Below are 16084 nucleotides of genomic sequence, written 5' to 3'. Positions count from 1 at the left end.
CGGACCCCTGGGGGTCCCCGGACCACCTGTTGGGAACCACTGGCTTAGAGGTACAGTAGTGTGGAAACTCAGATATGCTGTGTGTTGGTTTTAGAATCACAAAGTTCAGGTTTCAAATCCCTGCTGGGTCATGAAGCCCACTAGTGGCCTTGGGTAAGCCAGCATCTCTTAACCTAGCCTATCTAGCAAAGCTGATAGTAGCATTGGATTAAAAGAGATAAGTGTGTATTGCAACCAGTGCTTTAAGTTAGTGCACAAGTAAACAGAGACCTCTTTAATGCAGGAGCCAATCAACTGTCTGAAGGGGATTCAGTGGGGTTGTATTAAGTTGGACAGGATTTGTTAAAGAGGATGAGGTGTTAGAAAGCATGTGCATCTGAGTTAACCTGGAAGAACTGCCGAAAACCTTGGAGAGTTGGTGCCACTCAGATTAGTAGGCAATAGGGGGCTAGATCGCAGAATCATAGAATTTTAGAGTTGGAAGGTACCCCCAATGGTCATCAAAGTCCAACCTTCTGCAATACATGAATCATAGGTGGACAGTAGCTTGATGAGCTGCTTCCTACAACGAAAACATCATGTGCCAAAACTAACCTGAGCCCTTTAGAAAAGGGTGGGCTACTAAACATACTCTTATAAACTAACCCACAATGAAGCTGCAATGTTCAGGACATTGATCTGTCCTGATCTGGCAACCCCATAATCATATAATTTTTGCTCTTTTTTTTTAAGGGAGAACTATTTCTAGGTCACAACAACAACAACAACAACGCTACACTGACTCCTCATACTTTTATCGGACAGGGCTGTGGGCTCTTTACAGCAGTAATAGGAAGCAGCATTTACGGTACCAGCAGTTAAAAGCAAACCCACACGACATACTTTTACTGCACCAGCCTCCCATTATTTATGGCTCACAGTCCAGACGGAGATTAGAACTTCCTCCAGGGACGTGCCTGCATCATGCAATAAAGCAATTTCAACATTGTGGATTAATAGGCAATTCATCTCTCAGCAGCTGAGTCACTGGGCAGGGCTCGGGGATGCAGTCAGAGAGCTGGTGCTGGCTCTTGGGAGCAAAGTGATTAATCAGAGGTTGGAGAGACAGGCAACCTGGAGCAGCCCTACTGTGAGGGCTGATTAAAGGGCCAATGGCTAGAGACAAAGCCCATTACCAGAAGAGCCAGAGAGTCCAAGCCACTCGCTATTTGGGAAAGGGGGAGAGGGTTCGGGTGGAATTATAAAGCCCCTGGAAAGAACAGAGAACTTCTGAAGAATGGAGCACACAGATAGGAATGCCACTTAAGGGGAAGGCAACTCTTGCCAATCTGTTTTCCATTAAAATGTACACTACAAAGGATGCCCCCAAAGGAGATAAATGTTACCAAAATGTCCATCTCAAGAAAGAAAATGGCTTTGGCTGGGCAGCTGCCTTGGCTTTTTCCAGCAGCTCCATTCAGGTATGGGTAGCGGTACTAATAGGGCCATCTCCTGCTTCAAAACAACCCTGCAATCTCTATCCACCACCCGGTGATCCTTTTAGGGCAGCAGCTTCCCTATACAGTGGTACCTCGAGTTACAAACGCTTCAGGTTACAAACTCTGCTCACCTGGAAGAGTTACCTCGGGTTGAGAACTTTGCCCCAGGATGAGAACGGAAATAATGTGCAGGTGGTGCAGTGGCAGCAAGAGGCCCCATTATCAAAAGCACACCTCTAGTTTTGGCTTTTTAAAAAATTATTATGAAAGGTTTTCTTGGTTTACAAAGATATGCGCAATGTCTCTCATAACATTTTACAAATCAGTTTCAAGCACACCTCTAGTTAAGAACAGTTTCAGGTCAAGCACGGACCTCCAGAACAAATTAAGCTCGTAACTAGAGGTACCATTGTACATCGTGTGTCTCTTGAAGGTTGATGTGGCTCTACTCAGCAGGGCTAAAAAGCTGTTTCAGGATTCTGTACAAATAAATCGGTGGGAGAGAGAAATGGATCTTCCCTCCTCCTCCTCTTGTCTCAAAATCCTGTTACCCACAAATGGATAAAGCATAAGGCACAGAACACCAGCTCCAGGAGACTACGGCAGTGCTGGGGAATGGTGCTTCCAGACAACAGCCATGTAAGTGAAAATGGGAGCAAGCCCCAATTCAAAGGTAATGGCACAATATTCTGTCCACAAAAGCCTTCCATAGCTATACTGACAGTCACCCAAAAGAACACGTGACCTACCCCAGAGCACTTGCCGCACAGTGGAACCTCGGTTTATGAACACCCCGGTTTATGAATTTTCGGTTTATGAACGCTACGGACCCGTCTGGAACGGATTAATCCACTTTCCATTATTTTCAATGGGAAAGTTCGCTTCAGTTTATGAACGCTTCAGTTTATGAACAGACTTCCGGAACCAATTGTGTTCATAAACCGAGGTACCACTGTATTTGCATGGAACAAGGGAGAACTTTCCATCTGCTCCTCACCCAACAACTGTAGCTCCCACCCACCATGGTTGTGGCTGTGGCTGCTGGCTTCGTAGTTGCAGGAGAAGTTTGCTAGGGATCTCTAACACACCCTCTTCTCCACTAGTCTATGTGTGTGCTCTCCCAACACTTTAGAGAGGAAGCACAGAGTAATTTAATTAAAGGGGACAGGGAGGAAAATGTGTAGGAGTTAGCAGTGTGTCATTTGGGGGGGGGATATTGAGGGAACAATCTAAAAGAGGTGCCTCTGACACCCCTCCCATAACCATAACCCCCTCTGCTCACATTCTGTTGCAACAGCACTCTGAAACGGGGCGGCAAAGAGAATTGCATTTCTGATTTGCAGACCAGAGGTTGCTTGCAAAATGATTTGACAGCAAATGCAAGTCTGAGTCTCCAGGAATAAGACTCAGCAAGAACAGCACATTCCAAACATTTCCTCATCTGGAAATCCCACATGTATAAGTCAAGACTGTGTACAGCAGTAGTAGAGAATCTCAGGCGCAGGGGCCGAAGAGAGCCCTTTAACACTCTCTGTCCAGACCTTGGGACTCTCCTAGGCAAAAGCCACCCCACCGCCACACCCCCTGCCAGTTTTGCTCTCTGCTTTTTTGAGTGGTTTTGCCTGCCTGGCTACAATGCGTTTTCAAACTGTGATCATGCTTTTTGCATGTCTGGGTGGAGGATGGGAGAGATGTAAGTGGGTGTGGGCACGTAGAAACCTCTTGATTATTGTGCAGCTGGATTACAGCCTACTGTAAGGTATGAGTCATATTCATTGCTCCACCCACTTGTGCCTCTGGCCACACACTTTTTTTCTCTCTCACCTCATCCACCTCTGGCTTGCTGGCCCCAGAAGATTGCCTGTGGCAGAATGCAGTCCTCAAGCTGAAAATGGGTTTCCCGCCCATGGGTCTACTAACACAGCAATAGCTTCCAGGAGACATGAAACATTACTGTACTTCTTTCTGCAAGCTAAGAAAGAGAAGGAGCTCGGAGGCTTGTAAAAATGATGCAGAATGCCATCAATATTTTACACCCCATAGGAACTTCTCCAATTATTTACCCTCCCCCCCTTTCTACAAGCAAGTAGAAGAACTGCTGCTGAAAGGTACAATGGGATAAACTGAAATTGCCAGTGAAATACCCACCAAAAATGTTAAATATAGGCCTGCTGTAACTCTCATTTCAAATACTAGCAGCTTTTTCTCCCCTTGCTCACACCACCTATTCGGTGAACCAGTAGGATCATACTTTAAAGCTCTTGGCTGTACTTTAGCAGCTAGATGGACTGAGAAAGCATAGTGGCTAGAGCATAAGAATCCTCATCTCAGTTTCTTGGGTTCGCGCCCCATGTCGGGCAAAAGATTCCTGCATCGCAGGGGAGGTTGGACTCGGTGACTCTCGTGGTTCCTTCCAACTTTACAATTCTATCATTATCTCTACTTGCCTCATATGACATCAGGTGTAGTAGGGCAGGTGGGCATGGTATGGGGAAAACAACTTCATGGGTCAAACTGGAACTCTGCACAGGCCCTAATTAAGCCCATGCTCAGTTGATATCCCAATGCAATGGTGATACAACACTGTTGTATGGGTACTGAGAATGAAATGGTGTGATCCTCAGAACAGAGAACGTGAATCTCCAAAGGAGGAATTCAGTGTCATACAATACCTATCATTCCATCAGGGCAAACATTTTGGCTTGCCAGACTCAACAATCTCATCTCTCCTCCGTCCATGTGCTGCTCAAGGGGCTCTCCCAATCCGCTTCCCAAGACAATTTCGAGGGCACAGGGGGAGAGGGAAAGTCTCACTGTGTAAGCCAAAGTCATTGTGCAGAGCTTATGCTGCCAGGACTCATTAGCAGAATTCCACCCGAAGGCTCAAACTATGGAACACCAGCAAAGCTACCTCCCTGAACTGCTCAGTTCAAACTTAACAATCCTGGTCAAATGTTGCTTTGCTGAATCAGGAGCACACTGCATGCTCCTCTTTCCCCTCTCTTGCCTTCCTTAATACAATATAATACTTCCATAAAACTTTCTGTGATGTCCAACCATAGTTTAATAGGCTGGATCGAAGGGGTCACTCAGAACATACTCTCTTGGTTTGAACATCTCAGGAAACTGTGGCTTAAGATACAATGTAGAATGGAAATAAGGTTCACAAGACTGAGTAAAGAGGAAGAGCACATGGATACAGACTCTCACATCTGAACTGACACATTCACCAACTCAATCAACACATCAGCACCAAAAGTGAGCTGCCCATCCTGGCTGCTTCAAAAGGAGACAGTACAGTATTGATAAGAAAGTACCCCACTCCTAAAATGTTAAGGAGTCTGAGGACTACACTCTGGGTAGGAAGTGGTACTGACCAATCACAAGTTAGAAACAGGTAGGTAGCCGTGTTGGTCTGTCGTAGTCGAAACAAAAAAAAATTCCTTCCAGTAGCACCTTAGAGACCAGCTAAGTTTGTTATTGGTATGAGCTTTCGTATGCAAGTGTGCATGCACACGAAAGCTCATACCAATGACAAACTTAGCTGGTCTCTAAGGTGTTACTGGAATTTTTTGTTTTTTTTTGTTTCCACAAGTTTGAAAGAAGCTCATAAGCATCTCACATAGCCTGAGTTTTTGTTTTTTGTTTTTCCTAAATCAACACTGCTCTTTTCTCCCTTTAAAAGGTTACAGATACAGGGAGGAATGTGCAACGGAAATGTCTTTGTAATGTATCCCAAAAAGAACACTGTGCTCTACTCCCTCCATCCCCAAGAGAAAATGAATCCTGATAAAAATCATCTCCTTCGCATGCATGCAGGCATAGTCTTTCCTTCCTTCCTTCCTTCCTTCCTTCCTTCCTTCCTTCCTTCCTTCCTTCCTTCCTTCCTTCCTTCCTTTCTTTCTCTCTCTCTCTCTCTCTCTCTCTCTCTCTTACCCACACTCACACACATGCCTCCAAATCTTCTTCCATCAAGGTTTATGTTTGCTGAATAGAGTGGAGTGAAGTCTGTAGCTAAAGGATGCTACCAGAGACCAGTTAAAGTCTTTTAAAGCATACACTTTTGTGGCTTTCTTCTAAAGTTACAGTACAGTGATGCCTCGCAAGACGAAATTAATTCATTCCGTGAGTCGTTTTGTATTGCGAAAATTTCGTCTTGTGGTTTTCTATTTTAAACAAATCAAAGCAAAAAAAAATGCAAAAGAAAATCGTCTTGCAAAGCACGGCCATAGAAAAATTAGTCTTGCGAGTCAACAAAAAGATCGCAAAACGCTTTCACCTTGCGAGTTTTTCGCTGCGCGAGGCATTCATCTTGCGAGGTACCACTGTACATACGTTTACATAAAAAATAAGTATGGGAAAAGAAATTTGCTCTCCTAGTTCATTAATACTCATGTGAGCCAGAAATGGAGACCTAAACAGGGACCTAAAACAGACAGTGACTTGTTCAAACTGCAATCCTATAGACACCAGGGGATAAGACCCATTGAACTCAGTGGGCTTCAGCTTAGACATGCACAAGATTGCTCTGTCAGTGCTGATTCTGGTGACTGTAAGATTCCACAGTGATATCTCACAGGAATGAACAGAGGGTGATGTGAATTGCACTCAGCAGGCATTAGGGTGGGGTTTGGGAAGAAGAACTGAAACAAACAAAATCATAGCCCCAAGAATTCATACAGATATTTCACATGCCGGGGGGGGGGAGCAGCGGACAGGGGCTACAAACAAGCAATATGCAAACCCTGATACCACTGTTATTTCTTCTTCTTCATGGGTTGTCTGCTTACTTCTGAAGGTCAAGTTATAACTCTTCTCCCTGAGGAGAAGAAAGGCTACCATTCTTGATATATCATAGTAACTCAGCAGTTGTACCAGTTTGTGGGCACATTCCCTTGTAGGAATTACTATCAGCAATGTGATGACTTCACAGCTATGACACAGTTTAGGAAGATGATTCCTCAATTTTCTCCTTCAGAGTAAGTGGGAAAGTCTTTTTAAAAAGTCAGATAGTCAGGAAGAGGATTAAGGAGACTGATGAGCTTATCGTGAAGAAGTTTAAAATACAACTTGAAAAGGCATAAGAAGCCCTTTGAACAAGCTCTTCAATGGAACAAAGGAAGGCATTTTAAGGACCAAGAGCACAAGATAAAGCTGGAAAGGTACAAATTAGAAACTAAGGCATCGTTTCTTGTAAATGAGAGGACAGGAAGTAAAGGGCAGGAATGGATTCCACATCATTTCTGCTCTTACCGGTAGATCAAGATTCGCTATTCTTGGGGGGGGGCTATTTTAGCTGATTAATATTCTGTTGTTGTTGTTTAGTCGTTTAGTCGTGTCCGACTCTTCGTGACCCCATGGACCATAGCACGCCAGGCACTCCTGTCTTGCACTGCCTCCCGCAGTTTGGTCAAACTCATGTTCGTAGCTTCGAGAGCACTGTCCAACCATCTTGTCCTCTGATGTCCCCTTCTCCTAGTGCCCTCAATCTTTCCCAACATCAGGGTCTTTTCCAAGGATTCTTCTCTTCTCATGAGGTGGCCAAAGTATTGGAGCCTCAGCTTCACGATCTGTCCTTCCAGGGAGCACTCAGGGCTGATTTCCTTAAGAATGGATAGGTTTGATTTTCTTGCAGTCCATGGGACTCTCAAGAGTCTCCTCCAGCACCACAATTCAAAAGCATCAATTCTTCGGCGATCAGCCTTCTTTATGGTCCAGCTCTCACTTCCATACATCACTACTGGGAAAACCATAGCTTTAACTATACGGACCTTTGTCAGCAAGGTGATGTCTCTGCTTTTTAAGATGCTGTCTAGGTTTGTCTAGGTTTGTCATTGCTTTTCTCCCAAGAAGCAGGCGTCTTTTAATTTCGTGACTGCTGTCACCATCTGCAGTGATCAAGGAGCCCAAGAATTAATATTCTACAGCCTTTTAAATGTGTCTGTGGGAAGTGGGGGTTATTGTTTTGTTGCTTTCTTTTACTTATTTACTTGTTTTTATCCTGTATTTTATTCTGTGAGCCATCTTCAGAACTTATGATGAAGGGTGGTATATAAATCTTAATAATAAAATAAAATAAACAACCACCTGACTTTTAGAAGACATCTGAAGGCAACCCTATATTGGGAAATTTTTAATGTCTAATGTTTTACCATTTTTTTTATATGTTGTAACCCACCCAGAGTGGCTGGGGAAACCCAGCCAGGTGGGCAGTGTATAAATAATAAAATTATCATACATCATCATCATTATTATCATCATTATTATTATTTTAACAACAACAACAACAGTTTTTAAAAACTTAGGCGCCATCTGCACTATACCTTTAAAACTGCATCTGGCCACTTTAAACAATCATGGCTTCCTCCAAAGACTTCTGGGAACTGTTGCTTGCTAAGGGTAATGAAAGATACTCATTTAAATATATAATGCAGATGGGGCCTTACTGTAATGCCGGTAATGCAATGAATCCCCTTCTTTTTTTCTTCCAGGAACAGGATGTCAACCAGCATGGTTACAATGAACATGTAACAGAGATCAATGGAAGGGCCACAGCCTTGAAGTTTGTTTTAGCCTTTGCTACCTTGTTTGCTTCATAAATGGAAGAAACAAGTCATATGGTACTGTAAATATACTGAAGGATCCATCTTCCAAAATATGTTATTTTCTTCCCTCTACCCATGGAGAGGAGAAAAAGGAGAACCAGGGAAGAGAATGCCTCCTACACCAAATGCCACCATGGGATCACCTCCCAAAGTCCAGCTGGGAAGTGAGCTGTAATTTACAAAGTGTATGTACAACTCCCATCACGTCCTAGCCAATGCAACTAATGCAATACAGATACACACTTAAAGCAATAATAATAATAATAATACCATAATATTACCATAATAATAATAATAATAATAATAATAATAATAATAATAATAATTCCTGCAAAACAATCATAACAGTGTTGTGGGTGGGGAGGGCACTACTGGTCTGGAAAGTAGGGTGCATTGGATTCGACTGAGGCCTAGACCCCAAGACAAATTTGGGGGGGGGATTCAGACCTTGGTTGAGTCAGGTTGAGACATACCCAGATTGCTACAGATCGGGTTGACCAGGCCAGATCCACCCAGGGAGGGAGGGAGGGAGGGGAGGGGAGGCAGGCATGAGTGAGAACAAGGAAAAAACACACAAATGAGGCAAACTACTGGGCAGCTGCCTCTTTGCAAGAGAAAGGGGGGATTTCCTTTCCCACTAGGCCAGGCTTACTTCTCACCCTCTGAAGTGAAAAGCACGATAAGATCCCATCAAACAGGAGGATCTGATCCTGCACAGCGCTGCACCTTCACAAGCAAGTTCCCTTGCACAAAGGGAAGCTGCTGACATAGGAGCACCACCACACAGGATCATATCTGGAGCATCTGCTCTGGAGCATCCTTAAAGTCCTTCCCCCACACACACACGAACTTCACTGCACAGCAGGGAGAAGTAGAGAGAACTGGTAGAGAGAATTGTTGTGTCCAAATAGCCATATTTCCTCAATATAAAAGGATGTGAAGTCTTAACTATGAATCTGTCCTACTAGTCTGATTGGATGTCAAAAACATCTAAAAGAGCAAATGCCCTATGCAAAAAGCTCCCAGAGACCTCTCATATTCCCCCCCCCCTCATTTCACATTTTGTGGCAGCCCATCCCTTTACCCAGGCGCAGCCAACGAGAGGATCATTCATATGCAGCAGCTGAAGCAAGAATGAGGCATTTCAGATGCAAGGGCTGGTGCCTGGGATAAAACCAAGGAGCCAGAAGACTCAGTAAACAGACCCACAGTGTATAAAAGCCAAGTGTCACCCAAACTGCAAAAATCCTGCAATAGAGAGGAAGGAGAAATTACTGTGTGTCCCAGGAGTTGCTACACAAAGCCAAGGTTTGTTGTTACTGCTTGCACAGATCATGTCCCACCAGCTACACAAATTGCATAATAAAACTAAGCAGGTCCATCCAGCCCAATTCCGCTTGTGCTAAGGAGGAACAGCTAATGGAATGACATTGCAAGACAACAGTGCTCAGCAGGTATGACTTCTTTTTTAGTCTTAAAACTCCCTATCTTGACTATAATGCACATTGACACAAATCAATTTACTATGAAGAATTGTACCACTTCTACGCATTGGCCAAACATTGCTGGCCATGTACCACTTGAGCTGAACACTCTGCACAGCTTTGTTCAAGGCAAACAAGTGTCTGCTCCTGCTTTGTACCAAACACCACAGAGCCAACCTTGAGGGCAGGCCATGCTCATGTGTCTCGGTCTGAAGCAAGGGCATGTTGTTCTGGAAGACTAAGAGCTACATGTACTCCCTTGCGCAAGGGCCTTTTGGAAAATTTCCATCACTACCCACATTTGCTTCCTAAGCAGAGGTGGGAATGTTTATTTTCACTCCTGTCATATATGCCATGATGCCCAAAGAGCACCCTCACTTCACACCTTCTATTATCAAGAACAGCAACTATTTTGCTCCTTTGTGCAAACACAAGCAGGTAATTCAAGTAGAAGACACTCCATCTACAGCCACCTAAATCAAATCAAATACCTTTATTGGCACCACAGTATAAAACATTTAAAATCACTGGGATAATTGAAAGGACAAGGGTGAAGCTGTCGAAGGTCATAATATCACACTGTGATCGTGTGCACTTATATATTCTGCTTTGCCCTGTCTGTTCCCCGAAGGGATGGTTTGTTAAGAACCCTTTCGGGCAAAATTGTGCAGCCACCTATATCTAATGTTGCCAGTTTGATGTTATCAGGATGGATACTATCATTTCCTTTCTTCCTCTAACCTTATGACCAACCTGTGGGCCATGGCTATTCCTCTCCTACAAGCAAGAAATCCAAGAGAGACAACAACTTGTTTATGATGACTCAGAGAAACCATGACCAAGGAATAGAGCCAACCACAAGTCTCCATCCAATTCTCCATCCAATGGAGCATAAAAGGCAGGACTTGTAAGCTAAAGCAATTTCCCAGTTTTCTAAATCCACCAGTAACTTGGGCACATGTAGGCTATGCCAAAGCAACAACCACAAAGCAACTTCACGGTTCTTTAAAGTGCTTGTGACAGCACACCTATGTCCTTCAAAGCAAAGTGGAAAACTGCCTTTGGTTTCACGTGGGTCATGGAGAATCACACCAAAGCTGCACAAGAGCAGAGTTAGCTGCCACAGTGAGGAACAGAAACCAGCAAAATCCCCTTAATAGCTCTGCCACTGCAACCTCAACCTTGCCTCCTTTACCAGCAATGTGTGAAGTTATTCTTCAGGAATTTATGTAAAATGAACCAGCAGTATCTCTTGTAACACAAATGACAGAGCTCTGGAAGCAAAGCTAGAAGAAGCATTGAACATATTTAAACAACAGCAGCAACAACAGTGACCAATAAGCCCCTAGCCAAGACATCTCGTGTGGCTTTCCTCTATATAAATGCCACCTGCAAAAATTAAAATAAATAAAACATGCTGGAAATTTTGCAAATGCTGGCCTTGCTAAATCTTCTACTTTGCCACCCAGGCAGGGGGGAGAAGGGACTCTAGGACTCAGAACAACTCTCCCATTTACTAACTAAATAAACCCAGACGTAGCCTTTTCAAAAACTCAGCCACTGTGCTCCAGCACCACTGGCTTTTGGCAGGAGCAAAGCAGGAAAGCAAGGAAGCAGTAGGCATTTCTGATGAATAAAGCTCTCACACAGTGGTGTCTTGCATCCAGAGCAGGAGGATGAAGGCGACCAACAAACAAGCACTCTCTCGCTTGCTGGAAAAAAAGCAAACCAGGAAATGCCGCTTCATCCCTGAGCACAGGGACAGCCAAACTCAATGGGACAGTCGAACTACCCCTGTTAACCAACTGCAGGGCAAGGAACATCCTTCTTTTCCGGACACCCTTCCAAGGGCAAAATGTCGGTGGCAGGTGAGGCCAGGGACACCTTTGTACAGCAGGTTAGTTTCTACACAACTCCTATCTATCCTCCATCCAGGCAAGCAAGAAGCAATGCCAGAGTTCTAGGACACATTCCAGACAGGGGAAAACACCCAAAGAGGCTGCAAAGCAGGCCTGTTTTTTTTGGGGGGGGGGTGACACCTGAGGAAAGAAGAAGAAGAAGAAGAAGAAGAAGAAGAAGAAGAAGAAGAAGAAGAAGAAGAAGAAGAAGAAGAAGAAGAAGAAGAAGAAGAAGAAGAAGAAGAGGAGTAGTAGTAGTAGTAGTAGTAGTAGTAGTAGTAGTAGTTTGGATTTGATATCCCGCTTTATCACTACCCGAAGGAGTCTCAAAGCGGCTAACATTCTCCTTTCCCTTCCTCCCCCACAACAAACACTCTGTGAGGTGAGTGGGGCTGAGAGACTTAAGAGAAGTGTGACTAGCCCAAGGTCACCCAGCAGCTGCATGTGGAGGAGCGGAGACTCAAACCCGGTTCCCCAGATTAGGAGTCTAACGCTCTTAACCACTACACCACACTGAAAGGGTATACTCCTGGGGAGAGTCCCAAGGTAGAGAGGCCCAGCCATCCTAAGCTGGATGTTGCACCTGCTATATAAGAGTTTGCAGTTCAAACCATCCCTTGTCGTATAGCAGGAACATTTCAACCCACAATATCTAGGAAGTTCAACTCCAAGGATAAACCTGGAAACACAGATAGGAAGGCAGTTGTGCAAATAGAAGAAGCTACGCAAAACTGGATCTGTAGATGTCAGCACCACAAGTCCTCAACATCAGTAAATGACATACAGTAAAGTCAATAGCCCCGACTCTTCCCCCCACCCGCCCACATGTCTCCAAAGAGCATACAGAACATCAGGCTTATACAGAGAACATCAGGCTTGTGGGTAATCTGCTGTGGAAGTAGGAGACAGGAAAAACAGAGATGAGAGAGAGACAGAAAGAGAACACAATGTGGCAGTCATTCTGCTCTGCTGACCGTGACTGGCCATCCGTGCAAAATGTTTTTTTTCCTACCAAAAGACTGGTCCTTGAGTCGGTTCCAAGCGTTCAGGTCTCTCCCTTTGGGCGGTGTAGGTCTAGGCTGCAGCACCCACTCCGCACGCGGGGAATTGGGAGGTTTTGCTTTGAAGGAGTCTTCTACTAAAGAAATAATAGGGTCACTTTTTCTGGTTGTGTTTTTCTTTCCTCCCCAACTCCATTTACAAGCATTCCCTCCCCCCTTCAATTAGAAAGCTTTGACTGCAATGTATATATATTCACAAATCTGCAATCTGTCAGGCATTCTGAGTGTGTCAAAAATTGAAGTTATACAGAGAGCGCAATGAAAATCAGGCAGAAAGTGCACCAGGGTCAAATGACCTCTTAACAGGAGAAGACTTCCTATTTCCCATATTCCCTGTAAGCATTGGCTTGCACATAGTTTTGCCTCCACAGCCGTTTCCTGTTTGCTAAAGTGGTCCATTGATCTCAGCACCCTTCAGTTTTTATTTTACTGGGGTGGGGAAGAAGCAGCAGCAACTGTACTTTCACAACTTGCAAGCTTCACTAAGATCAAGCAATTGTTTCCAGCTCAGATCAAAACCATCAGGGATAAATTGACATTTCACTTATTTTGGAGATACTGTACAATAGGTTTATGCGCCACATCAAATAGTATCTAGGGTAACCATATGCAAACGAGAATAAGATTCTTGTACGTTTCCCAGATGTATAGTGGAAGAGCAAATTGCAGAAGGCACAGCTTTTCTCATCCCTGGAGAACAAGCTGCACTTATTTTTTTTAAAAAAAACCTATTCTGTAAAATTATCAGAAATGCAGGACCCCTGTCCTTCAAACTTCTGATAATCACACACGTGAAAGGGCTTCAAGCTTGGCCTACCACCTCTCCTCAAATCACATGGCCATCAGGGAAAGTTGCTTGCAGCCTACAATGTCTGCTGTTCACCATCACCCCAAAGACAGTTCAGCAGCCCACAGGACACTCTTGATTGCCAAGCCATACTCTGGTGATCAGAAATCTAAATCCACATCACAATTCAGGACTAAAAGGCTATTCTAGCCCAGTGCTTTGAATAATTAAGAGTTCTAGTCAAATTTAAAACCTATTTTTGAGTGGATTGGGGATGGAGATGCAGTCAACTAAATGACCTCATACTGAAAGTGCCTGGTCCTCAAATGTGTCAAGAGCTTCTCTGAAAAGGCATAGCAGACATACTGACATAGGCCTCCTCATCCTAGATTGTATCTGTCTTGACTAGGCCATCAGGAAACAAAGCAGTCCCTTTTGCCAAGGAGGCCACTTAGATTTTTCTACCCTCATGAGCCCATGTGGCTGTTACCTCTCTTAGGCTTGCTCTCTGGTTTTACTCAGAATCTGTGCTTTATTTCCAGGGGAAAGGGTGCTGGTAGGCGCTGCACCTCCACCAACCTGCTGCTGCTTGCCTGCTTACACCCCACCCCACCCACTCGCTTGCTCCCCACCTCGCAGCTTTGCCTGGTGCTGCCTCCTCACCGCTTCCCGGGGCAGCAGGCACAGCCTCCCAGAGGTGCTTTGGCACAACCCTTTGACTACTGGCAAAGCTCCCTCCAGGATCTTGCCTGACGATCATAAACAATCTCTCCTAGAAAAGGAGGGGATTGAGCATCCAATCACTGCCCCTTACACCCCACAACATTCAGCAGCAATCTGAAGGAAGGCTTAAGGTGCAGTTACAGGTGCATTTGAATATTAAATTGAAGAGAAGTCTGAGCTTAGTCACATACTTACATCATGGGCCTACATCCTTTGTTAAGGATGAGCCATGTGCAGGCGAAGAGCCAAGAGGGTGAGAGAGAGAGATGGCTGAGCGCCCAGCCCTTTTCTTTGGGTCATGCCCATCTACCTGGTCGCACTCAGGGGGAGGTGGCTCCCACAGGTTTGACGGTTTGACGGTTTGGAGCCACATCCTCTGTGTGCCCATTCTAGCAAACAGGAAATGTTGGACTTGACTGCTCTGTCTTTATATCCCACACTTTGGCGCAACCCTTTGACTACTGGCTAAGCACCCTCCAGGAACTTGCCTGACAATCATAAAAGGGTCGTGCCAAAGTGCCTCTGCTCTGGCACAACCTTTTTAGAGTCGCCAGGCACTTTCCTGGAAGGCACTTTGGTGACCATAAAAGGGTCGTGTGAATTTGTAATGCGGGAGGAGAGGTGACAGTATGGCATACCGGTTCAGAATAGACCTACTGAAATTAACAGGGGTAGCTTACAGACTGAACGTGAGAGGATAACATTTTTGAATATTATCTCATCATAAAAGCTCAATGAAAGCAAAAAACTAGAATGTTAGGGAGAGGTGTCAGGTGCCACCTCTCTTATTCCTGCTCCCTCGAAAAAACCTGCTTGTATATATCTTAAGGAAAGGTTGAGAATAGCTCCTCCTCTCTCTTTGATGTGCTAATTTATTACAAGCAGGGAGACTTACACATACTCAGAATATTCACAACCTCTGTGACCAGAAATGGTACAGTCCACAATTCTACCACCTCATTCGGCATTATGTATAGAACAGCCCTGGTTTACCAGGACACAGATCATAGAATCATAGAATTGTAGAGCTCAAAGGAACCTGAGGGTCATCTAGTCCAACCCTCTGCGATGCAGAAATCTCAGCTAGATCATACCAGTACATGACAGGTGGCCACCCAACCTTTGTGCCACTAGCTGATCCCTGTATTCACTTTGTCTCCAGTAACACTGGAAAGGCTCAAAACATGGCTCCCTAGGGCAAAGTTTGAAAACCTGTGATCTAATTTCAGGCTCCTACTGCACTGAAGCTAGATTAGCCATAACTTAATCATCCCAAACAGGTATTTCTCCAGCTTCTCTTTAAATTCTTCAATTGTTAAAGCTTTTAAAACCAACCTTGAGAACATGCTCCCCGGCATAATCTCATAGTCCGAAATACTTTCCATAATACTTAGCTTCAATCTTCCTTCCTGTAGCTTAAGCCCATTTGAAAACTGCTATTTCGCCTCCTCAGGTCTGAACATGCCCATTCCACCCCTCCGCCCCCCCTGCTTTCCTCTTCATTCAAAGCTCTTGCATTTCAACCTTTTTATTACCTTTGTTGCTTTCCTGTCACACCTCCTCTCCAACAATCTATCTTTACAGTCTTTAAATGGACAAGGCCCAAAACTGAACAGAGGGAGGTATTCAGCTAAGATTTACTCAGACTAGACACATTGAAATGAATGAACTTGACTAAGTCAGGTCCATTAATTTCAATAGGTCTGCTGTGAGTAAAACTTCCATTGAATACCACACCAGAGTTCTCCAGTTCAAAGCCTAACTAGGACCAAGCAGAATGACCAATTTACCTATCCTGGGGAACTTCCTTCCCAAGACCAAGAAAAATAACTTTGACAATCACATCCACCAAGCCTCTCTCGCAAAGCAAAACCCAATGAGCCCCTTTTCAAATGTCGGTGAGCCTCTGGTTTGATTTAAACAGTAAAAAGAGTATCTGGTATCTGAAGAAGTGTGCATGCACACGAAAGCTCATACCAATGACAAACTTAGTTGGTCTCTAAGGTGCTACTGGAAGGTATTTCTTTATTTTGTTTCAACTACGGCAG

At 44.4% G+C, this 16084-nt stretch overlaps 1 protein-coding gene across 6 annotated transcripts in view; it reads right to left on the bottom strand.

Moving 5' to 3' along the window:
• Window positions 1–16084, bottom strand: part of LRP1 (LDL receptor related protein 1) — a 329900-nt gene that overhangs the window by 286387 nt on the left and 27429 nt on the right. For 2 of the 6 annotated variants that reach the window (XM_060272175.2, XM_060272177.2), the window contains exon 2: window positions 12478–12603. The exons of 2 other annotated variants lie outside the window; for them this stretch is intronic. In XM_060272175.2, the coding sequence (XP_060128158.2) occupies window positions 12478–12603 (126 nt within the window). The remainder of the gene's footprint in view (window positions 1–12477; window positions 12604–16084) is intronic. 2 more of the 6 variants (XM_060272178.2, XM_060272176.2) reach the window with 1 other exon arrangement.

This window comes from Zootoca vivipara, chromosome 2, assembly GCF_965207765.1.
Source record: "Zootoca vivipara chromosome 2, rZooViv2.hap1.1, whole genome shotgun sequence".
NCBI classification, from domain to species: domain Eukaryota; kingdom Metazoa; phylum Chordata; class Lepidosauria; order Squamata; family Lacertidae; genus Zootoca; species Zootoca vivipara.
The sequence above is the reverse complement of the archived record's forward strand: the minus strand, read 5'-3'. Positions and strand labels throughout refer to the sequence as shown.